Source organism: Leptopilina heterotoma, unplaced genomic scaffold (assembly GCF_015476425.1).
Source record: "Leptopilina heterotoma isolate Lh14 unplaced genomic scaffold, ASM1547642v1 Lhet_97, whole genome shotgun sequence".
Taxonomy (NCBI): Eukaryota; Metazoa; Arthropoda; class Insecta; order Hymenoptera; family Figitidae; genus Leptopilina; species Leptopilina heterotoma.
In genome coordinates, this window is record NW_025111203.1 from 1,349,891 (window position 1) to 1,376,516 (window position 26,626).

The 26,626-nt window shown below is 26.3% G+C and overlaps 1 protein-coding gene across 4 annotated transcripts; it reads left to right on the top strand.

The window, feature by feature from the left end:
- The first annotated feature begins 374 nt into the window (after positions 1-374).
- LOC122512277 (glycerol kinase-like) lies at positions 375-26,457 on the top strand. 4 transcript variants are annotated; one of them, XM_043628019.1, is made up of 12 exons: positions 375-488; positions 9,801-9,927; positions 17,678-17,757; positions 18,103-18,361; positions 18,802-19,019; positions 21,985-22,197; positions 22,278-22,388; positions 22,473-22,726; positions 22,850-23,055; positions 23,124-23,267; positions 23,453-23,539; positions 26,050-26,457. In XM_043628019.1, exons 2-12 carry the CDS (start codon positions 9,867-9,869, stop codon positions 26,145-26,147), a joined length of 1,731 nt encoding a protein of 576 aa, XP_043483954.1. In that variant the 5' UTR covers positions 375-488; positions 9,801-9,866; the 3' UTR covers positions 26,148-26,457. The 4 variants fall into 4 exon arrangements, with proteins under 4 accessions (XP_043483954.1, XP_043483957.1, XP_043483955.1 ...); XM_043628020.1 differs by lacking the exon at positions 375-488 and adding an exon at positions 6,825-6,861; XM_043628022.1 differs by lacking the exon at positions 9,801-9,927 and having other exon boundaries at positions 466-488.
- The last annotated feature ends 169 nt before the right edge of the window (positions 26,458-26,626 follow it).

Here is a 26,626-nt window from a genome sequence, read left to right on the forward strand (position 1 = left end):
GAAAGACAAGAGTCGTTTTTGAGTTTTTCCAAAAGACGTGTTGTGGACGTACCCTTATTATGCTTTGGGCTTCAGATAATAAGATAGAAAAGGATAGAAACACTCTCTGTCATTTTCTATAAGGCCGCAGTCCCATGGCAGCGTTTTGCGTTGCGTTGTAATGAGAGAGAATGCAGCAAACGTATATTTGCGTCTTTTTTTCTCCCATTACGACGCAACGCAAAACGCTGTCATGGGACTCCACCCTAAATCCTAGCAATCTGCTAGCAATGTTGTGTTTGGCCTTTATTAATACTTTCCTAACCCTGAATGGATATTCGTCATTTACAAATAATTACGTAAGATACGTAAAAGGTTTAGACTTACAATTAACTTTTCAACCCTGCTTTCAGTATTGACTTCCAACGCGTCTGCGCTAGACAGTATCAACATTTATCAATCATTAGCGTAAATTTCATTTGGTCTACCGGTTTTTAAACTCTTTTTTTGTAAGTATTGACAAATTATCTATTATTTTATCGAAATTTTATCAAAAACAGATTAAACTTGTGAGTTTTTTTTTAGTTCTTTAAATTTCTAATATCATTTCATTCATCAGAAGGAAAAATTAATATCTTATAAAGTGAAAAGATGTTATTTGATTGAAGCAATATCTATAATAGATTTCTGCATATGGTTAATTCTTATTATGAGTTATCATCAAGTTTCTGAATGAAACTTGACAGTTTTTAAACATTTTTTTTAAATACTACTTTTCATATTTTACATTTTGAAATTATACTTTAAAAAATAGGTGAATTACATACTGTATATCACTTTCATCAGCCAAACATTGATTATTAAAAATTTATGTAAAATAGTTGATGAATTACACGAAAGTTATTTGTATTACTAATTGCTGATTTCAGTAATTTTAGTGCTCTTTTTTAATTCTTGTAAGATACTGTTTCATGACATTCGATAATTTCATTTCAGTTCAAAGTTCAACAAATAAAAATTTGTGATATTCGGGATATATACTTACTTATTGAACTTGGTATCTTTTGTCTTTTGATAATGTAAAAGAAAGTGTTTAAGTATTAAATAAATTTTTTTTAAAATTGACTAACGTAATTTATTTTCCAAAGCATTTTTAAAAATAGAATATCTTTTCTTGGTTTTACTGAATTCATTTGAATTTTTAACCTCTTAATTTTTTATATATTGAAATATTTTTATTTAAAAAAAAAATATTAAAAAAAATTGTTAAAATTAATTATTTGAATATTTGATTAATGTTTTGTAAGCGATATCAAAAATATTCTGCACTGAAAAAAATAGTACTGAACCAAAAAATGTTTACTTTTTTCAAATAAATAGTGGGATTGAATACGGGCGAGTCAATTATGGAAATTAGTTCGAGAAACTGATAGTCTCACTTTAGTGTATTTGGGAGAAGAGTATAATATGTGACCGGGCCAGTTAAAACGGTTCTTACTTTCTAAAAAGTCAATTTTCACGCTTCGGGTGATTCTTATGGGAATAGAACGAGGGGAATCTGTATCTTAAATTGTTTTTCTACAACAGTGTTTAGAAGTAGGGCAAATTTGGAGAAAAGAAAAATATAAAATATCAGTAAAACAAGTAGTAAATACAAATCTTCATTACATGAATTATTTTACTTCCCTTTTGCAATCAGCAAACAAATTTACTTCCTCGTGTAATTCACACCCTCATGTAAATAAGGTTTTATTTATTTATTCAAAAATAAGTTCCTAGGGCTACTGAACCCACTATAGAACAAGATACATGAGTATATAATTATAAAAAAATATATTTAATTTTACAACTCTAAGATTGTATGTTAAACATAAACATGGTGAGAAAGAATTATTATTCTATATTCAATATAGTAATTAAATCAGTCACAGACAACCATGCCTAAGAATATAGTAATAAATGATATTGTCGCAAGTAACAAAATTTAATAAAAATAAAAAGTGAAAAAAATATATGGGTCAATCTCTAGAAAGGAACAAATTCAGAATTGAAATTTCATTTTAAAAAAAGTTGAAAATTCACTTTTATTATTAGTCCTTTGGCAAAAGGGGGATCCTAATAAGCCTATAAAATACGTGGTTACAATCTTTATCAACATTATTATTAAAAATTAATGTTTTTTAATCAGAATTTTTGTTGAAAATTTCTCGCAGCTAAATGGGTTTCAAAATTGATGAAAATTAATTAAAACTCGTTACTCAGGGGTTTTAGGGGTCGCGATTACGAATCCGATGTCAGTTTCTCAAAATCCAAAATGGTGGATCCAATATGGCAGACACTTTCTTCAAAAATTTAACGGATTTGCTTGAAACTCGTTACTCGGGGGTTTTCGGGGTCGCTGATTATGAATTTCAAGATAGTTTTTGAAAATTGAAAATGGCGGATCCAATATGGTGGACACTTTTCAAAAATTCATCGGGTATGCTTGAAACTCGTTATTCGGGAGTTTTCGGGGTTGCTGATTACGAATCCGATGTCAGTTTTTGAAAATTCAAAATCCCGAAATCCCCAGAGCGACAAGTTTTAACCCAATCTAATTAATTATTCATACTAGATCAGCCATTTGCAATTTTCAAAAACAAACATCAAATTCGAATTCAGCGACCCCACACGGAGAAAATTTCTTTCGTAATGATTACAATAGTCTATATTAGAGCTCGGATATGTGACCACTTTTTGTAATGATTACGAAAACTATGTCATTTATTAAGAATTTAGTAGGAGCGATTACTATAGTTACTTTAATGAATCCAAACACTGTATTAATCGTGTTGAAATTTATTTTTTGGAATCATTAATAATTTAGACGTACAGATTCAGAAAGGGAACTGTACTCATTCACGCAGAGACTTATTATAATTACAATAGTCTACGTTAAAAGGAAGTCTTGGATTCTGTTCACATTTGCAGCGGTTTAAGGGAATCAGTGATACAGACTGTAGTAGCCTTTACAACAGAACTATTGTAAAATAAGGTGACCGCGGCTGCCTTGCCTTCTTATTTTACTATAGTACGTTATTTACGTAAGTGCAATTATTATTATTATAATTTATTATCAGTTATTTGCGTAACTTACATTATTTACGTAACTTATTTTTAAACGTATTATACATTATTTACGTAACTTACGTGATTAACGTAAGTTAACTTACTTTTTTATGTACGTAACTTACGTAAGTTGTGTAAATTATATAACAATTTATACAGGCAAGAAATCTTGTACCTTCGGTGCGTGTGTTAGAAAAAAAAATTTTCACTATGGAAATGTAATAAAAAATAGACCTTACAATATTAAAGACTAACAATGAACAATAATTGTATTAATTATAATTGCATTAATTACTGAGAACGAAGTGATTTTTTTACATTTAAAGTGTATAAGTCTTTCTCGCAAGCGGTGAACTTTCATAGCAGTTAGTATATAAGGAAGTTTAAGTCATGTATAAATATGTGTAAATAGCGATCGTTATTATGTTATGCGTTTAGTATTTAAGTTAGATTTGTGTACTTAGGGTTTAGTAAAATTGTCTAGTTTAATAATATAATTAATCTTGAAGTGGGTAGTCTTGGAAGAGTGAAATTAATGTGCAATACATGATTAGAAGTATAGTAAAATATAAGTAAATATAGTAAAATAAGAAGGCAAGGCAGCCGCGGTCACCTTATTTTACAATAGTCCTGTTGTAAAGACTACTACAGACTGTATCACTGATTCCCTTAGATTGCTGCAAATGTGGATAGAATCCAAGATTTCCTTTTAACGTAGACTATTGTAATCAGTCACATAGACTTTGTGCTAACTCATATTTAGTTCGTATTTATTTTAAATAAATTTTTAATGAGTACGTTCGACTTACAGAATTGTTACAACGAAGCTACTTTAGGCATTACGAAAAGTGGTCACATATCCGAGCAGTACTGTTCGACTATTGTAATCATTAACAGAAAATTTTTCTCCGTGCAAAAACCCCTGAGGAACGAATTTCTATCGAATAGCATCAATCTTCAAATTATCCACCATATTGGATCCGCCATTTAAAATTTTTTAAAACTGACCCAAAATTCGTAATCAGCGACCCCGAAAACCCCCTAATAACAAGTTTCAAGCAAATCCGATGAATTTTTCAAAAAGTGTCCGCCATGTTGGATCCGCCATTTTGAATTTTTAAAAACTAATAACAGATTCGTAATCAGCGACCCCGAAAACCACCAAGTAATAAATTTTATGCAAATCTGAGCAGTTTTGAAAAAAAATGTCGGCCATATTGGATCCGCCATTTTGAATTTTCAAAAACTGACATGAGATTCGTAATCAGCAACCCCGAAAACCCCCGAGTAACGAGTTTCAAGCAAATCCGATGAATGTTTTAAAAAATTGTCCGCCATGTTGGATCCGCCATTTTGAATTTTCAAAAATTATTATCATATTCGTAATCAGCAACTCTAAAAACCCCCGAGTAACGATTTTCAGGCGAATCCGATGATTAATAAAGTCTGTAATTTACGTGCTGTGTAATGGAAATATACCATGGGTAACGGAGGGGAGTTTTCTTCCATTATACAGCTTCAAAATGTTATGATTCTAATATAAAAAAAATAAATATTATAAATAAATTAATGACAGCATTTGTTTTCTTTGTTTTTAAATAAAACAATGTTTTAAAGATTATTAAAAATTATTATTATTTACGTCCTAAAAACTAAATTTACTGCGGTAACGGAGGGGAGTTTTTATTGTGTCGATGAACACTGACAAACTAAAGATTCTTTTAAAACTAATTGTTTTCATTTTGTTTCATCATTTTATGCAATAACCATAACTATACTGACACTACAAAGAGTTTTGATGTATTTATTTCTATTTTATCGTTTTTGTTTATATTTTATAATTATATTTGTGAGCGGTAACGGAGGGGAGTTTTATTTCTGCACAAAACTAATTTAATTCTAGGTAAAAATAACTAACAAATATTTTACTTTATTTTTCATGATTGAATTAGAAATAAAAAAATAAGTAGATATTACCGGGCAAAAGATTTTTTTGTATTACAGAATTAATGTAATACCTTTTCTATAAATGAAACTTACTTCATGAACGGTAACGGAGGGGAGTTTTTATGCTATATAAACACGTGTATCTTTAAATATTTCAAATTTTCGATTTATTTTTCATAGGATCCGATTAAATCATGATGAATGCTATTATTAGGACGTAAAGATTTTGAAAAATTATTATTATTTATTTTTAAAAATCTAATGTACGTGTCATGTATCCCGATTGTGAGAATGACCCATATACACTGGAGTCAGAAAGTTTCAGTACATTTAGACTGATTACATTTGAATGCTCGCTTCATTTCAAATTCAAATATTTCAGTAAAAATAGGTGTAAAAGCTATCAAACTATTAGAATCATTTTAAAGTTCACTAAATTTCGAGTCAAATGGACTAAAACACAACGAGAGTCATATAAATAAAACTCTTAGTGTACTTGAAGCTAAAAAGTTATATTTAATATCAAAATAAATATGAAATAGTCAAAATTAATTTAACAAAATTATAAATTTATTTTATGCAAAATTGAAAAATGATAAAACCGTAGGAGGGTTAAAGTTTATTTATTTATTTATACATTCTCCGCGATCCATATGGACCATAAATGGGTATCAGAATTGAGTTACATATTAATTAGTGTATACAAGGTAATAATACAATAAAAAAAAAGAAAGAGAAAGAAAAAGAAAATGAACGCTGCTGATAAAAGTTTGAAAGAATTTCGTTAGTAAACATTGCCTCGTAGTCGAAGTACATATTTCTCTGTAGTTTGTAGGAATTTATCGTAAGAAGAATAAAATAGGTCAAGGTCGGGATTCAGGGTATTGTACATTTGATTGATGTGGTAACAAGCGAAAAAAATTGGAGCACTGAATCCCGAGAAACCAAGTTTGTTCTTTAAATTAAACGGTATGTAGTTGCGAGAATTGAATCGAGGTATCTTGAAATTGAGTAGATTTAACAATTCAGACGAATTAATGTTATTGTTAATTATTTTAAATAAAAAGGTTGTTGAGACAATTATTATACGTCTCTCTTCTAACGTCATGCAATTAAAGCGCTCACAAAGTTTGAGATAATCAGCTCCACGAGGTGGATATTTTCCGTCCATTTTAAATGACAAGTATTTTAAAAAACGTTTTTGTACATTTTCCAACTCATTGATGTATTTCTTATACAAAGGGTTCCATATGAACGCGGCATACTCAATTCGAGATAAAACTAAGGCATTAAAGAGCAAAGTTATAGCGAAAATGTTGGAAAAAGGTTTTGACGACCTGATCAGGTAGCCCAAGGTTCTAGATGCAGTAGCAATTATGTTTGTTATATGGTCAGAAAAACTTAAGGAATAATTAAAGGTAACCCTCAGGTCGATGACTGAATAACCCTATTCAAAGTTAAAGATTTTTTTGTGAAAATAGCGATTTTGAAATCTTAAATTCAAGTGAACGCCAATCAGACTGATTTGTCTGATATATATGCATCGTAAACGAAAATAATGATCATCAAAGTTGTTGTGGTAGTTTCCTCGTATAGGATTTAAAATCATGTTAATTAAGCTGTCAATCTTAAAAGAAAGAGAGACCTTTTAATGGATTAGGGAAAAAGGAAATATTACGTGCGATATGCCCGTCTGTTTGTGTCATAAAGTGGGGAGCATAAATTTTGGGTCTTGCTTCAAGGTGTGAGTAATGATGAGTTTTCCTCATTACTCAATCACTGCACCTTGAGACTGGCTCTCCGAGCGCTCACCGAAGACACAAATGGGTAGGTTTGCCTTTTATTATTTTTTTATGTCACAAACTTAAATTAATATAAAATTAATTCTTAGGGTAAAAAAGTGTATTAATTGAAATTATTTCACCACTACTGTGATAATAAAATTTCTAAAAAATTACCTGCGATCCTGAATCATCTCTGTTAGATGTTAGTCTGCGAACACTGCATGAAGATTGCCGCTTCCTCCTTACGGATGGTTTCCAAAATCTTAAAATAAGTTTGCCATTTATTTGATTAATTTTGAATGCTGTGTTTGATTGATCGTACTTATAATTGATTTTACTTTTTCTCCATTATATAACTTTAAGCAACGTGAAGAGTAAATTGTTTTCTATGACTCATATTTGACAATTTAGTTTTATATGTGTGTATGTTGGTATATCTCTATGATATTATATCTTCTTTTATTATTTATTGTATTTATAATTCATGATATTTTACAATTTATTGGCAATTTCCAGATCTTTATATTGTTCTTTATTAAATTCGAACAGAATATTTGCGTTTATTAGATGACGTCACCCCTTCTTAATTTGTATAATACTTATTCGCGTTTCTTTTCCCTATTTGTTATTCTCAATAATGGACGGAATTTATAATTAAAATTAAATTTCTCAATATATCAATCGACTTATGGAATTTAAAAAACCATTCGATTCTTTATCTAAAAGACTAAATAATAAACCTCTATAAAACTTCAAATTTTTACCCCCTGTCATTTTCTACGGGGGTAAAGTGACCCAAAAACATATCATTTTTTCAATTTTGTGAGGAAAATATGTAAAAATTTAAAAAAATTGTTTTAGAGGTTTACTTTCTAGAAAAAACCCTTATAAAGAGATTCCCTTTTTAATTTATGTAAAAGTGGTTGCCCGGAAACTCTCTACATGGAAAGTTTGAAATAAAACTATAAACTTTTTAAATTCTGGTCGCCATATTGGATTCGCCATTTTTAATTTTCTGAAATAATATGGAATTTTGTAAATTTCTCAACCAGTTTAATATTGGAGGCCCTAGAGAATTTTGAAAGTTAGTCTTTCTCTATTTTTGACCATAAAATAAAATTGGAAACAATTTTCCAGGGTTGCCACGCAACCTGAAAATCTGGAAATGTCAGGGAATTTTATAAAACTTGAAAAAAATTTGGAAAAGTCAGGAAATTTTGATCGGAATCCTGAAAAATTATTGTTTTTTAAAGTTATTTCAAAATTAACTGAATTTTAAAAAGGTTGCGTTTACAATTTTCATAAATAGATGAACTTAAAAAGGGTTCAATTTTAAGAAACATTCAATTATTCAATAAATTATTTATTTTTGTATTTAAATAATTGGATCCTCGTAGAATTTTCTAATAAAAATTGATTTAAATATGAATTTTAGTTAAAATTTTAGATAATAATTGAATATTAAACTCTCTAAATTTGAATTAGTAAAAATGGTTTCTAATTTGAATTCCAATTAATGGAGCTCTCACAGCTCTGAGAAAATCAATTAGAGTGAAAGAGACAGTAAATTCAAATTTGTATGCTGCCTACTAGCTGTGAGAGCGCCTTAATAAACATTTTTAGTCAAATTCAAAATTTTCAAAGAAATTTTTCAAAAATGATTAAAAATAATTAATTTAAAGAAGAATTTTAGTTAAAAATTTTAGAAAATAATTGAATTGAAATGATGAAAATCATTTTTATGAAGTTCCAGTAACAATATTCTTATAATATAAAATAATTATTTTATCAATTTGCCATCTTTAATTATTATAAAACATGAAGATATCGATTGGTCCGAGTCGAAGACTCGGAGTGATCGATTTCTTCATGTTTTGTAACCATTTTTTTTTAAATTGTTTAATTTCAAAAAGGTTTAAATTTAAATGTTTTGAAGAATTTTAATTCTTATGAAAAAATAATAATGATAAAATATTTATTTTAAAAAGAAGCAATAGAACATTTTTCTGAGTAAAAATTTTTAAACTGCATTAGAATATTTTTTAGAGTCAAGAAAAAGTAAGAATTTTGTTTGGAATTCAAGGGAAAGTCAGGGAAAAAAATCTTGTAATTGTTCGTACTTTTATGAATTACTTTTTTTTATTTGTGTAGCATTTTTGTAAGTTGCATTCGAGAGGATTGAAAGTTCCGTGCCTTATGACATTACGTACATTTATGACTCTATACATATATATAATTGTTAAATATAAACGGAGATCAAACTCCCCGCAGATAAATGTTTTCATTACTCATTTCTTCATTCCCAAACTTCTTTACCTTATATTGTACTCATATTAGGTTTAACATTTTTTTTAAATTATATCTAAATAAACAATTTTATTTATTTCAGAATAAAAAATTGATTAATGTTTATTATTTGTTGAATTGGTAATTTCTTAAAAAATGTCATAATTCAGAAAATCTTTATTAAACTTTACACTGTATGTCAAAAATTGTTTTTAAGCAATAATTAAAATTTCATTGCAAGAAATAAATTTTTGTATTCTAAGTCACTTAATTTATTCAGATTTATTAAACAAGAAGCAAAAAACATCAAATGCAATCAAATTGAATTATCAATTTTTATCATTTCACTCTTAAAAATTTATCGCATATATGTTAAAATTTGATATAAATCTAATAATTATAAAACAGATTACATTTAGAGATATTCTGCGGAAGTTTCTAAGTATAGACTTTAGCTATGTTGGTATTCGCATTGTGGACAATACTCTGCCAAATTTCTTAGGTGCTTTCTGTGATTGCAGTCTCACTGTCAATGTCAAGTGTCAACTCGTAAATTGAACGTTTGTCATTTTTTTAATTATTGAAAAAATTATTTTAAAAAAATATTTAATATGATACATAAATTTCTACAATATTGTACGTGTAATTTATGTAACGTCATTAATAAAATTATAATTCATGTAACGTTGGTTTCAGATTCTAATTTTATCAAATAGCATTCAATTAAAAGGAACAAATCTAAGTTATTAAAAAAATTTGAAAATGGACCTCGAAACGGATCGAAAAACTAGTATTTTTCAGTTTTATGCCTACAATCCCGGTGGTAAGTGATTTTTTACATCTTTTTATTTTGTTTGTTCTTCTAAACATTACAAAATCTATTGTTTACAAACTTACTTCCTATTAAAAATAAGTGAAAATTATACTTTAAATTAGAATTCATATTTTATTGTAAGTGTCAATGATCTTGATTTAAACTAAAATGAAAAAAATTTTAAGTATTTATGCGACAAATTCAATGTCTTGTTCAACAGAAAATATTGTATGAAAGATGGAATTAAACTTGTTTTGTAGAATTATTTAAAAATGCATCATTTTGGACTATGGCTGAATCAGCATTTTAATTAACGCATCTGGAATTAGCATTGAATTGTAGAAAGAATTGATTAAGAATTATATAGCACTTTATTTCGAGTTAACATTTTATTGCACTGGCATTCGAGGCAGTGCAATATTCAACATATTAAAATTTTATTAAAATCCGTTCAACAGATTCGGAAATAATAATATTTTAAAACATTTAATATTGCGTTCGAAAAAATCGTAAAAGTTTCATAGTCATCTATTGAAAATATTTTTAATTAATGATATTAAATTAAATTAAATAATTATAATTTAGTAGATAGAGTTATTAAACTTTCGCACAAACAATATTTCATAGTGACAACTTGGTTAAAATAAAAAAAAACTTTTTTTAAATAATGAATTCCCCATTCAATTTATAAACACAAATATCAAAAAAAGATTAACAAGCTTAAACAATAGAGAAAAGATATCAACACAAAACCAAATACCAACTTTTATATTTTAAAAAATATGTCTGAAAAGTTGGCAAAAATCTTGAAAAAAGAAAATTTCAACACTTCCTTCAAAGGAACGAACAATCTTTCACAAATATTCACTAGCAATAAAGATAAACTAAGAAAAGGACAAAATTCTAATATTTCCATTCCTTGCAATAATTTTCCAGGCATATATTATGTTAGACAAACAAAAAGGTTTTTAAAAAACCGACTCTATGAACACAAAAGAGACTATTTAAATTTACATGATAAACAAACAGCACTAACAAAACATATTGATAAATATAACCACACCTTTGACTTCGATAATATAATAATTTAAACAAAAACTGAGAAACATAGAAAAAGATTGGTTTTAGAAATGACTCGCATTGTGACTTCTAACTCTATTAACGAAAGAAAATAGAGTTAAGTTAACATATTTTAATTTAACTTAAAACCAAAATGTCAAAATTTCCTCAGTATTTACAAAACATTCAAACACCTCACATCTCAATGCATTCGGTGTAAAAAAATTGTCAAATTTAATCCTAACGAAATTTAAAAGTTCTTAAAAGATAATAGTTAAAAAATCAGTGCAATAACAATAATGTGTACAAATCATATAATGTAACCAGATAAGAACAATTGTTTTACAGTTTTAATATCTGTATAATAAATTTCATCTGTTCTACACTCTATAATAACAAATGTAATTCATTACCTAATAATATATTGGAAAATAAAAAATATGTACTTCGCAGAATCATTAAAATTACTGAAGAGGATCAAAACGTCTAGAAAACAAAAAATTTAGTTTTTTATCTTAAATTATTGATCCTATAAACCACAAAAACACTATTATTACAATACTTGGGTCACAAAAGAGTACTAACAAGTGCAAGGAGTGCAAAAGACCTATTCATCTCACTTGTGTTTTTAAAAGTTACAACTTTTTTCACTTGATACGTTTGTAAGACCAAAACTAATTAAATTTGACAAATATTTTTTTGATCATACATAAAAACTGTTTATAATAAACATGAGGCATTCTATTTCAAACCGTTTCACCAACAAAAGACGATAGTGAAAAGAATATTTTCTAAGTGAATTTTATTTTATAAAAAAGAAATTAATTATAAAGTTATAGACTAATTCGAAAGAGAATTAAATAAACTTTCCATTTACTTTTTTATTTTTCAAAATTTCTTCTAATTTCGTTGAGAAATTTCTGTTTGAAATTAAAATCTCATAATATCTCAACCCCCCCTCCCTTAAATTGTATTAACCCTTTCGTGCCTCCGGGACATATATGTCCCACTTAGAAAATTTTATGTAATTCTTATAAAAGTCAACCAATTAATTTTCGGTAATTTTCTTTCTATTATTCCGAATGGGCGCTGCTAACATTTAATGAATAATTTTGAACAACACTTTGTTTTCCTGTTTTTGGGGTCGCTGATTACGAATTTTGAGTTAGATTTTATTCAAAAAATTCAAATGGCGGATTTTTAAAACAAATTACAGTGGAACCTCGATTATCCGAACTAACCTAGGCAAGGCCGGGTTCGGATAATAGAGATTTTAATTTAATACATTTTTCTAAATATACATAAGTATATGGGGCATTCCAGGCCAAATCGAAAATTATTTTGCTTTTGTATCTCAAATTTTTTTAAACATTTTATTTTCTTTTACATGGTTGCCACAAAATCTAGATTTCAAAATTCCAGGCTTTTTCCAGGTTTTCCAGGTTAAAAATATTAAAAATTCCAGGTTCAAATTTAGGAATTATTTGTGATGAAAAAACAAGTATTTTACAAAACAGTGTTAACAATATTCATTATTATATAGTTATAAATTAATGTTCTCTTAAACAGTTAAAATCACAGGCATTTTTATGTTTATTTTTCTGAAAGTGATACTTTTGATATTCGATTTTTCAATTTATTTTTTTTTAAATTATATGGTTTTTTCTATTGAAACTACTTTATTTCATACTCAAAAGTAAGAATTTTTTTATAAATAATATTATATAGAAAAATTAAACATCAGACCATTAACTTTATTTTAATGTGCATTCACATTTTTTTATAATATTTTTAATGTATAAAAACATCATTAATCATCGTGAAGTAATTTTAACTTAAACTGAAGACAAAATTTAAACATTTTTATCACATATAAAACGGAGGTACAAAAATTTTTAAAATGCACATAATGATAGAAAAACATTGTATTTTTTAACACTATTTTTAAAAAAAATTTAAGAGTTTGAAAAAAAAACCATCAAAAATTTAGTTCTCTTATAAATTATAAATTTTTACTATAAAAATGGTTAATAATATTATTAGAGAGTAGATTCTATAAAATTAATCGAGATATCAAAAATGTCACTTTCCTTTTTTTAGAACAATCTTAACAACATTTTTCACAGTTTCAGTCAATAATTAAAAAAAAAATAAATTAATTTAAAGAGAAAACATGGAAAAGGGAAATTGCATGTTAACATTTTTAAAGAAAAAAAAACATGTTGAATGGAATTTTTCTTAATATCTTTCATTAACCCAAAAAAATTCCAGAAATTCGTTCAAATTCCATGCTAATTCCAGGTTTTCCATATCCTTTTTCAATTTCCATGCTATTTCCAGGTTTTCCAGGTTGTGTGGCAACCATGTTTTAGTACTCTTTGAAATGAGCTACCTTGATTTTTTTCAAATTTTTTCATAAAGCGGTTCAGGAGAAACAGATTTTTGAAAAATGACGTTTTTTACGTAAATTTTTGTTTTAAATGCTTATAACTCGGTCAAAAATTGATCAAATTGGACGTTATTATAATGAAAAGTTTTGTTTTCACGCGTAGTTTTTAATAAAAATATTTTTAAAATAATTTACGATAAGATTTAAAAATTTTAAAATAAAATTTCATTTTTAATAATGTATGTATCGATCAATTTTTTTCAAAATTTTTTGTGAGAAACTAGCACTAGATTAACAATTTTTAAGCCTTGTCCGATCGTGGCCAAACGATGGGATCTATTTATTTAAAAATTTTAATTTTTATATATACAGTGAAAACGGTAGGCCTAACTTGTCATTTGACCAAATCACAATTTTACACAGAAAGAAGGTTAAGTTTAGAGAGACTCAGTCTGAAAACACATTTTCTGTGAAAAATTTGTGTGATTTTGTCAAATGGCAAGTTAGTCATTGGCCACTACTGCGTATATAAAAATTAAAAAAATTTAAATAAATAGATCCCATCGTTTGCCCACGATCGGACAAGGCTTAAAAGTTGTTAATTTAGTGCTAGTTTCTTACAAAAAATTTTGAAAAAAATTGATCAATACATAACATTGTTAAAAATGAAATTTTATTTTAAAATTTTTAAAATCTTGTCGTAAATTATTTAAAATTTTTTTAAAAATATTTTTATTAAAAACTACGCGTGAAAACAAAACTTTTCATTATAAAAACGTCCAATTTGATTAATTTTTGACCGAGTTATAAGCATTTAAAACAAAAATTTACATAAAAAACGTCATTTTTCAAAAATCTGTATCTCCTGAACCGCTTTATGAAAAAATTTAAAAAAAAATCAAGGTAGCTCATTTCAAAGAGTACTAAAAGAAAAAAAAATGTTTAAAAAAATTTGAGATGCAAAAGCAAAATAATTTCCGATTTGGCCCTGGAATGCCCCATATATATACGTAAATATATATTAATTCATAATAACATATTAATAAAACAGAGAATTCAGAATTTTTAAAGATTTTTTTGTCATAAATTTCGTTATTTTCCTTTAAAAGATTCGGGAGACCAAAAAAAAGTTCGGATAATCGAGGTTCCACTGTATCAAAATATTTTTGAATTTAATAAAAAATTGATTCAAAATGGTTAATTGGGGGTTTTTGAGGTCACTGATTACGAATTCGTTGTTAGTTTTTGAAAAGTTAAAATAGCGGATTCAATATTGCAGACGAGATTTTCAAAAATTGCTCGTAACTTCAAATATAACTTAAAGACATCATAAAAAACAACTAACTTGTTTGCATACGTAAGAATCCACTTAAATGCATACAAGGGGATATATTAAAATTTACGTAACTTCCAGATCTGTTTAGATTTTATAAACTGAATAATACTTAAACCTTCCTTGGAAAAAATTTTACTCATATTTATGGGAATAAAATAATTTTTTTTATTAATTCTGTGCATTTATAAAATAAAATGTAGTTAAAAATAACGTAGTTGTAAGTGAAACAAAATTTATGTCACAAGTAGGATTGAAGTTAAATTAGCGTAAATAATGATCTGACGGAAAAGATTATTATTTTCTTGCTGGAAATAAATCTTCAAAAAAAACTGTAAGTGTATACTTACCTTGTATTATTGCTAAATTAAGTAAATTTTTCTCTAAATATCCATTGTCATCATTAAGCCTAACTGCCTAAGACTTAAAAATTAAAACGTAAATTAAATGTTTAAACTTTTTTTACTTTGTACGGCAGGTTTGTGGGTGAATATTTGTAATAGTTTAACTCAGTCTTCAAGTTTGATTTTAATTCTATTTGAGTAGTTTACATAAATAATATAAATATTTAATAAACAAGTTGTTCATTTCATAATAATTTAGCTTCCTCATTATGACAAACAATTTTCTTCATGAGAAAGCAAAAAATGTTCATGATATGAATATAATTTTTTAATTTGTTTTTAGTAATTTTTGGTAATTTCTTTCTGCGTGGAAAAAAGTTATTTCAACAAATTAAAGAAACGATGTTTTTCAAAAATTAAATTTAAGAAAAAAATTATTAACAACAAATATTCAATTTAAAAACTTTTTGATATAATAAAACGACTTATAATTTTTCTGCTTACTATACTATTAGAAAAAATTACAATTTACTTACAAGTATATATTCTGTAAACTTGATTACTTAAGCCCATTTGATAATTGAAATTCATGACTTTTGCCAAGCGAATTATCGAATAAATAAATATTTGATACTAATTATATTTTTATCACATGAAAATTATTTCTTTTTATTTATCCGATCCTTTTTTTGTATGTGTATAGAGAAAGCTATTTCTACGAAAGAAGTGCAATAAACATGTTAATTTTTATATTAATTGACGAATTTTTATACTGTATAAAGTTTCTGTTTCTAATGTCAACAAATAAAAACTGATTTTATTCTCGATTGTGACCTCTATAATGTCTTCTGCATAGAATGTATCAAAACTACGATAATAAGCAATAATTAGAATAGAGTTATCACAAAATTAAGGTATGTCAATTGTTATGCCAGAGAAGCGTTAATATTAGAATTAGAAGCATTATCCAAAGATGTGAGACAACGTAATTTCATCAATTGACAAAAAAAAATGTATATTTTAATTTTGCTTTATAAGTGAGTTAAAATTTCTCAACTGATCCCAACTTTTGAAAATTAAAGAATCTCAGATCAGTTTGAAACTCGCGCAATAATTGATAATTCAGGTGAGTATTTAAGCATTATAGAATTAACTGTTTTAGGTCTTGTCAAGAACTTTAGAATGTAAAACAATAATTTGTTACATTTATTATATTTGTCAGTATAAATAGTAAAGATATATATATGATTTACGAATTTAAAAATTCAAGAATTTTAAACATTATAATTTGTTAGCTTTACATCGTTTCCTTATGTTCAGTACGATGAATGAAATTTCTTTATTATTTTTAAATTAAATGAATTATTATATTTAAATGCTTAATCAGTTAACATTTACAAACATTTTTACACAAGAATTGAAGACTTAATTGTAATATTAAGGGGGTATTCTGGTCTAGAGGCCTCAATTTTAAGGCGTTTTTCCGAGTGGGCTAAAAAAGAAAGTTTAACATTTTTAATATTTACTTTTTTTGCAAGTTGTTTATTAATGTTCAAAGAATGCAGAAAAAAAATAATCAAAAATTTTAAAAGTTATGAACTGGTGAAGTGGAAATTGAAAAAAATTCTTGTTGACACGATAACTTAAAATCTACTCAACTGATTTACTTCAAATTTTGCAGAAATGTTCTTTGTATATCTCTTTATGGTCGGAACCTTGGATTTTGAAAAATATTTTGTTTTACTATTTTTAAAAAATTTAAAAAAGTTAAAAAACAGAATCAAAAAACAGCATTTTTTTTTAAATCGTCGCCATTTTGCTAAAAAATTTTATTTTTTCTTTTCCAAGGTACCGACCATAGCGAAGCCTTTAATAATCAAGAATTTCTTTGAGTTTTTTGTTTTAGAACATTACAAAAGTCTCCACACTGTCAATCAGTACGCACTTTCTTTTTTTCAGTCCCCACTTCATTAGTTTATAACTTTTAAATTTTTTTATTATTTTGTTTCCTAATTTTTTTCTGTACTCTTTAAACATTAATAAACAACTTGCAAGAAAAGTAAATATTAAAAATGTTAAACTTTCTTTTTTATTCTACTCGGAAAAACGCCTGAAATTGAGGCCTATAGACCAGAATACTCCCTTAACGCTTGTAAATTTTGTCACAACTCGTTTCTTATCATTGCTTATTATCGTAGTTTGATAAATTTTTTAAAGTAGAAATGCAAGCAACATTAGAAAATAGAAGTTTTTATTTATTGAAATTATAGAAGGTACATCTTTCATTTCAAAATTTTTCAGTTCGTGAAAACGTTAAAATTTTAATACAGTCTTCTTGAGAAAAATGGTTTTCTACCAGAAAAATGTAAATCTAATGCGGTAAAAATGATTTTATAAAACAGTGAGATTTTTTACTTTCTTCTCTATACTGTGAAACCTAAATTTAAAAAGAACAAAAAAAAATTAAAACTAGATAATGAAAATTGAAAATTTTTATGAAAATAATTTCTCTATGAGAAAATTTAAGTTAAAAATGTTTGAATCTTTATTAAAGTAAAAATTTAACTTTATTTTGAAGCTCAAAAATAATATCTAATTGAATATTATAAAAAATGAACTATTGTTTCTTTTCAGAAATAATGCCAGATTCTGGCAAAAATGTTGGTCCTCTAATTGGAGTAATTGATGTAGGAACTCGAACTGTTCGTTTTGTGGTAAGAATACATTTTTTAGAATTATTTCATAAATAAATTCCACAATTAATTACTGCATTTTATTTTTAATGATTGTTTCTTTGAAATGTGATAATTTATATCTTAAAAAAATACATTACAATTATTTTAATCCAAACCCTTTTTTTTAAAAAAGGAGCCTATTTTTCGCTCTTATGAAATTTTGCTCGAAATAAAGGAAATGTTTTTCTAGACCAAAAAAGAAGTAAATTTATAATGATTGTTTGTTTCATCTAAAATCATTATAAATTTATTTCTTCTAAATTTTAAAAACGTTGTAATCCAACACAGCACAAAAAAAAATGAGGTAATTTTTTCTATTGACAGGTTTTTAAAGCGAAGCATGTTGCTGAATTTATGTCGCATCAAATTGATATCGAACACATTAATCCACAAGAAGGATGGGTGGAGCAAGACCCAAAAGAAATTCTTTTTGCCATAAAGGCCTGCGTGAAGGATGTAAAAAAGAAACTAGAGTCTATTAATCTTAATATAAGTGATATTATTACCATTGGCATTACAAATCAGAGAGAAACTACAGTTGTTTGGGATTCAATGACGGGAGAGCCTTTGTACAATGCAATTAGTAAGTTCATTTATTTCTTTTCTTCTATATATTCATTTCATTAACTTAATGAAAATTTTCAAATTTAGATAAAAATACAAAACTTTTGCATTGGCAAATGTAGCATTTTAGAGAATAATAATTAATTATAATTATACCCTCCTTCACTCGCATAATAATAAGGGAAACATTCTTTTTCTTGAACATAAAATTAATTATGTGACGCGCTCCGAAAAAAGGTGCCTTAGAAGCAAATCGTTTTTATGTTATGTTTGTATTATTTAATATTTTTTAGCCGTATTAAAAATGTTACTACCAAAAAGTGCTTTGCTCATATCGCGTTATAAAATCTGATGCGAATGAATGAGGGTTAAGAAAACTATAAATAGAAAACATTCTTTTATTATTTATGATGTAGATAATTGAAAATTCTGAATAAAATATAACTTTCTAATGTTTAGTGTGGGCTGATATAAGAACAGACTCAATTGTGGATCAAATAATTGCCAAGTTTCCAGATCATAGTAAAAATCATTTAAAACCCCTTTGCGGTCTACCTGTTAGTCCGTATTTTTCGGCCTTAAAAATTCGGTGGTTAAAAGACAATGTTCCTGCGGTTAAGAAAGCCATTAGAGATAAAAGATGTAAAGTTGGAACTATGGACACTTGGGTAGTTTGGGTATGCAAGACTGTTACTATTAAAAGTATATGCATACTTCTGTGCTGCTGAAAAATTTGGGCATCTGTAAATCTTATGAAAAAACACTTTTACTTTATGATATTATGTTGCTCGCAACAATTTTTCATGAAAATTAATAGTTCAGGGGTGCAATTTCGGTTCAATATATGTAATGCCTTGAGAAGAAAGGTACAAATAATTTTACGGTTACGATTGTGTTATTTTTTCATAATTAAGTTTTTGTTATTGTATAAAACTAAAATCATTTTTTAATTGTTTTAGATGTAATGAAGACTTAAAGATTCGTTGTTTACATTGACAGTTGATTTCCTTTGTATATTTGTACTCTGAACGTTACAAACATAACCTACAATTCTTTGCTTCTTAGGTACCTTTCTTCACAGCGTAACACATTAACATTGCAGGGTTGCCACAGGTCAGGGAATTCATGGAAAAGTCAGGGAAAGTAAAATTGGTCAGGGAAGTCAGGGATTTTTAGTAAAAGTACTGCAAAAATTGAATTTTAAAAATTCATGAAAAAACTCTGAATTTGGATGTGTTTTTTTGTTCGCCTCGTAAACTATGAAATTACCACGAATTTTAATACAAAACCTTGAATTATTTCTATTTCAGACAATAATTTCTTTTTAAATAACTTAATTTTACAAGAACTATCATAAAATTATGAAAAATAAAATAAAAAAATTTTAAAATTTAATTTATTTAAATAATAATTAATATTTAATTAATAAATTAATTAATTTAATTAATTTAATTTATTTTTATTTTAATTTATTTATTTTATTATTAATTTTTTATTATTATAAATTATTTAATGAATCTTTTTTACAATTTTCATAAATACTAGATTAATAAAAGAATTTTAGTTAAAAATACTAAAAAAAAAATTGAATTTTGGAAAAGTTACAAATAATTTCAGTCATTCAATTATTTTCAAAAGTAATACAATAATTCTTCTTCGAAATTCAATTATTTTTAAAAACTTTAATAAAATTCTTAACAAAATTTCACAGAACTTGAATAAAATTCGTTGGAAGAATTAAATTATTTTCAAAAGTAATAAAATTCTTCACAGAAATTCAATTATGTTCAAAAATTTTAAAAAAAAATCTTGTCAAAATTTCAATTATCTTTATAAATAATAAAATTCTTTAATATTCAATTATTTAAAAAAAATTTTTTTTAATTCTCGTCAAAATTTCAATTATTGTTATAAATAATAAAATTCTTCTTTAAAATTCAATTATTTTTAAAAATTTGAATAAAATTCTTGTTAAAATTTCACAGGAATTCAATAATTTATAAAATATTTAATAAATTTCTTTAAAATAATTAAATTATTTTCATATAAATAATATTTTCAGGAAATCAATAATTCAGGAATTCAATAATTTATAAAATATTTAATTATTTCTTTAAAATAATTAAATTATTTTCATATAAATAATATTTTCAGGAAATCAATAATTCAGGAATTCAATAATTTATAAAATATTTAATAAATTTCTTTAAAATAATTAAATTATTTTCATAAATAACATTTTCACATGAGTTCAATTATTTAATATAAAAAATTTCATAAATTTTTTCGAAAAATATCAATTATTTAAAAAGATTTTTATAAAATTCGTCGCATGAATTCAATTATTTAAAAAAAATTTAACAATAAAGTTATTTTCAAGAATTTAATTATTTTGATAAATAATAAAATTCTTCACCGAAATTCAATTATTTTAGAAAAATTTTAATAAAATTTTTGGGAAAATTTTTAATTATTTTCATAAAGAATAAAACTCATCGCAGGATTTATTTTTTAATTTAAATAATTGAATTCTTCTAGAATTTTCTAATAAAAATTGATTAAAAATGAATTACCGAATAATCGATTTATTATTTATGAAAATAATTAAATTATTGCAACGAATTTTATTACAATTTTTTCAATTAATTGAATTTTTTAAGAAAATTTACTACTTTTTAAAAATAATTGAATTCTTGCGAAGAATTTTATTAGGATTTTTGTAAATAATAAATTTTTTTTGGAAAAATTTCATGGTAATTTAAATTATAACAAAACATGAAGAAGGCAATCACTCCGAGTCGAAGACTCGGAGTGATCGTCTTCTTCATGTTTTGTAATAATATTTTTATAAATTGTTGAATTTCAAAAAGGTTTAAATTTGAATGTATTGAAGAATTTTAGTTCCTACAAAAAAATAATAATGATTAAATATTTATTTAAAAAAGAAATTATTGATGTTTGTGAATAATTTTTCAATTAATGAAATTTGTAAATAAATGTAATAGAACAATTTTTTGAGATTCTAATCATTTTTAGAGTGAATCGCAAAATATTCTTTAGGGTCAGGGAAAAAGACAAAATTTTGTCTGGAAATCAGGGAAAATTCAGGGAAAAATAAAATTAAATATTTTTGGCAACCCTGCATTGTTTTTTACTCTGACATTAACACTAAAATTTTAAATGCCTCAGATCGTTATTTGATCATGACCCTAACTAAACATTCTACGTTACCTACAAGAAAAGACATTTTATTTCGAAATTTAATAAACAGATTATTAAACCTAGACTATTCGATGTCTGCTAAAAAATACTAATAGCAAAACTTTTGGGGTCCAGTTAAAATCGCTAGTAGGCCTAAAACGGTAAAAAAAAGTTTCCAAAAAATTTTTTGGGGTCAAACTCCTCTTTTTGATGATTTTGTTTTCTTGAATTTGTGAATTCTATTCTGCGCGCAGTAAATTGCTTTCAAGAAATGTATTTAAAGTTTTTGTAACATGAAGCTTTCAATGAATGTGATTAACGATGAAAAATAGCTTTTTTTTGCCTTATTCTTTTGCTGCAGACCCATTTTTATCAGCAAAAGTGCACCAGACTACTTAAGCATGTATTGAAATCTCACCGTCAAGGTTTTTTCCTCTTTAGAATTTAACGGGTGGTAAATCTGATGGTCTTTACATAACTGACGTTACTAACGCATCGAGAACAATGTTGATGAATATTGAAACACTGACATGGGATCCTACTTTGTGTAGGTACTTTGAAATTCCAATGAAACTTCTACCAGAAATCAAAAGCAGTTCTGAAATTTATGGTAACATTGCCGTTGGTCCTTTGAAAGGAATTCCTATATCAGGAGTAAGTTTATCTCAATTCGTAGAATAATATTCAAGTGCACTATTTACATTTACTATTTACATTTACGTTTTGTGCACCAGATATTAGGGAATCAGCAATCGGCATTGGTTGGACAACATTGTCTACAGCAGGGACAAGGGAAAAACACTTATAGAAGTGGATGTTTCCTGTTATGTAATACTGGAAATTCTGTACGTGACTATTTAATAGTACTTTATGATTCCATTTAATTATTATTATTATTATTGTTTTGCAACTGAAAGGGTTCTTTGCAGAGAGTGTTTTCATCTCACGGCCTAGTCACAACCGTAGCTTATCAGTTTGGTTCTAAGAGTCCAGTCTATGCCCTGGAGGGTTCCGTTGCTGTCGCAGGCGCAGCAGTGAAATGGTTAAGAGACAATATGAAACTTATTAAAGATGTTCACGAGTGTGAAGACTTAGCACAAAGTGTGTTCAATACTGGAGATGTGTACTTTGTGCCCGCTTTTTCTGGACTCTATGCTCCATATTGGAGGAAAGATGCCAGGGGGTGAGTGTCTCAATTCCTTGATTGTTTGATAACTCTTCACGACCCATCAATATTAATTCCTTAAGACGGAAAATTATTGAACTGAATCGACATCTGACAAAATTGAATGTGTCCTGTTTGTAGAATAATTTGCGGCCTTACTGCTTTCACTACAAAGCAGCACATAATACGAGCAGCATTAGAGGCTGTGTGTTTTCAGACTAGAGATATTTTAGAAGCAATGAACAAAGACTGTGGTTTTCCGTTGACGAAATTGCATACTGATGGGGTAATGTCTACTAATAATCTTCTTATGCAGTTACAAGCAGATTTGTGTGGCATACCAGTTTGTAAGTGAAATTAATGATTAATGATAATTTACTGTTTTCGAAATGATATTTATTTTTATCTCTCCTAGTCAGGTCAACAATGCCTGATATCACTGCACTAGGAGCGGCAAAAGCAGCTGGTCATGCTGAAGGAATAGGAATTTGGGAGTTAGAAGGTGAAGGAATTGAAACTGTCGTCATGGACACATTTTTACCAACTACTACACCTGAAGGTAAGCGCCACTCTCAAAGGCTAAAGTCTTACGACAGTTCTGAGGGAGGGCAAAGGGCTTCAAAAAAGGGTTACGAGTTTTAGTGGGTCGGGCTGGCAGTAGGTCGCCAGTTTATTAAATTTAAAAATTCCCTAAGCAAAAAAAAAAAGGTTTCAAATAACATTTTTTATATTTTTGTATTTCAGAAAGAGACGGAAGGTACAAGAAATGGAAAATGGCTGTGCAAAGGAGCTTAGGATGGGCGACTGTCAAAATGTCGGACCAAATGACAGGTAAATATCCTAGCATAAAATTACACATGAGTTCGCAATTAATAACATGCGAAATTTATCTTTCTTCAGCTTCTAGAAAGGTCGAAGATGATGCTTATAGATTTTTCTTAAGCTAAAAATGAATCTACATCTTTTGCACCATTTTACATTATCAAACTACCTTATTTTTTTATTACTTGAACCCCACAACTGTCGAAGAGATTTACTCCGAAAATTCCTAACATACGATTTTAAAAATTAAATGTCAAATTCAAATAAACTACATTTTAGTTTGGTCGCAGACTTTAATAACGATCAGATTGCTAAAGGTCTGTGAAGAAGCTGGCTGAACCACGTTCATAAAACTAAATTTTTATTATGCCATTAATCAGGGCTCGAACCAGTGAAAGTATTTAAAAATACGGACTTTACGGACCAAAAAGTCCTTAAAACTATAAATTAAATTTTTCATAACTATAAAACATGAAGATATCGATAACTCCGAGTCTTCGACTCAGAGTGATCAATTTCTTCATGTATTATAATAATTAAAGATGACCGAGTGATAAAATCATTATCAATCCAATTATTATTTTCAAGAATTTTTGACTAAAATTCTTCTTAAAATCGATTATTTTTAATAATTTTCGAAATAGTTCTTTGACAATTTTCAAATCCATTTGTTCACAATATTCAATTTTACGAAATTTCAATTATTCGTAAATTCTTTAATTAAATATATATTGAAAAATAAAAACTTGAAATAATATTAAAAAAATCCGCAATTGAACTTTCTCAAAAAAAAAAAATTAATTACACACAATTGTTAGTTAGAAGTATGAAAAATTCAAATTTTCAAAGATTTTAATCTGAAACCTTTTCAAAATTCAATTATTTCTAAAAATTCACGCTTTAATGCTTTTAATATTCAATTATAATTTAAAATTTTAACTGAAATTAATTTTTAAATAAATTTTTATGTGAAAATTCTACTACAATTTAATTATTTAAATACAAAAAAAAACAATTTATTGAATAATTGCATGTTTCTTGAAATTAAATTCTCATAAAGAATTTTATCTATAAATTTTTAATTAACTAAATTCTTTTGAAGAATTTTTTCGAGGAATTCGATTAAAATTTTATTAAAAATAATTGACATTCTACGATGACTTTAATTATTTATAAAAATAATTGAATTCCTAGAAAAGAATTTTATTATTTACGAAAATAATTGAATTCCCGTAAAAATTTTATTACTTATGAAAATAATTTAATGATTGCGAAGAAATTTATAAAAAAAAATTGTAAATAATGAAATTCCTGTGAAATTTCAATTTTTTTTTTTTGAAAATAATTAAAAGTTTGTGTAGAACTTTATTACATTTTTTTTAAATAATTCAATTCTTTTGGAAAATTTTATTAGAATAGATTAGATACTTAAAATCATTGAATTGAGGAAAATTTTTGAAAATAATTAAAATTTTGCCAAGAATTTTATTGAAATTTTTGAAAATAATTGAATTTCGGAGAAGAATTTATTTATTTTTTTTGAAGATAATTGAAATTTTGACGAGAATTTTTAAAAATTTTTGAACATAATTCAATTTTTGCCAAGATTTTTATTACTTTTGAAAATAATTAAATTCCTACATTCATTTGAAATTTTTCTAAAATAGTGCTCAAAGTTTAAAAAGAAAACAATGGTTCTGCCAAGTGAACATTCCGCTGGCCGGAACAACACGAAAAACGCGTTAAAAGCATCAAAATAATATTAATCAATGGTCTATAATTTAGTGCTCAAAGATTAACACAAAATTTTTTTTTTGTTAAATCCCTTTAATGAAAGTAAAAGTGTTAAATTTGAAGAATTTTCGATTTTTGATATAAGTGGTAAGGGTAGTTATTAGTTTGGACCAAAGGTCGGAGCCAAAAAAAACGAGTAGGATATTTTGTTGTGAAGAGCACAAAAATAATAAAGCTATTTGCCTTAAAATAAAAGAAAAATGTTGCATTTTAAGAATTTTCGATTTTTGGTGCTAGTGGTAAGGGTAGTTTTTTTGGCCAAAGGGTGAAGTTTAAAAAATAAGTAAAGTGTTTTTGAAGAGCCCCTCAAGTCACAAATTTGAAGTAAATTTGAATTATAAAAATAATTCCATGTTGGGTACACCATTTTGAAGCTTAAAAAACTTAAGTTAGAAATTCATAAAAATGGCTAAAAATATATTTTCTGTCTATTTAAGCTAAAATTACTAAAAATCAAGATGTAATGGAGCATTTTCGAGGTCACATTCATTTTTAGCGTGAAAAATGTATAAGAATCATTTTCTTGTTCTCGCAGTCCTTAAAAGTTGAAACAGTTTATTTTCTGTTTTTAAATTTTTTTATTTGTATTATTACACACAACCTTTACTGCTTATTATTCGATGCATTTACGATTACGAAAAAAGAATATTTTTTATTGGTAAAAAAATGATATATTTATAACAATAAATTGAATAAAATATTTATAAAAAAAATGTTTGTTACAGATGAACGATTCCGAATTTTGGCGTCCATTCCGGCTAGCTGGTTCCTTTTATCAAGTTTTGTATTGTTAAAAATTAGTCAATATTTTAGCGCCCGGTGACAAATTTAGAAAAAAATCTTATTTTTAATAGATCAAAAATAGGCTTTAAATTTTCTAATTCTAGAATAATGCTATCACGAAAGGCATTTTGAATAAGTAGTATTTAATTAATTATTGTAATTTGAAGAGAGTCAGGAGTTTGGGCAGGGGGGTTATTATAGGTTATATAAAATATTGTATATAAATATAGGCAAAGAGTACTTGGAAGTTTTACTCATTTTCACCGCATGACAATTATAGCAATCACTTTAAATCTGTCTAAGTTATTACAAACCAACAAAATAAAAATCATGTTAATTGTTGAAAATAATTTAATTACTCACCAATCAGTTTATAATTTATAAATATTTATCGAAACTTAAAAATCTTGTTACTTTTTTAGAGTTTTCAAGCTTACAATTAGCTAATTTATAATTCAAGGTGTACCTTTACCTGCTAAAAATTGTCTTATAGTTTTTGATAATTGAAAACATTTCTTT

What these genes read in the sequence shown, in the direction of transcription:
- LOC122512277 (XM_043628019.1), top strand. Translation starts at nt 9,867, where the DNA reads ATGGACCTCGAAACGGATCGAAAAACTAGTATTTTTCAGTTTTATGCC. An exon ending in CTCGAACTGTTCGTTTTGTG is followed by an intron (nt 17,758 to 18,102) that starts GTAAGAATACAT and finishes TTCTATTGACAG; the next exon opens with GTTTTTAAAGCGAAGCATGT. An exon ending in TATGTAATACTGGAAATTCT is followed by an intron (nt 22,389 to 22,472) that starts GTACGTGACTAT and finishes GGTTCTTTGCAG; the next exon opens with AGAGTGTTTTCATCTCACGG.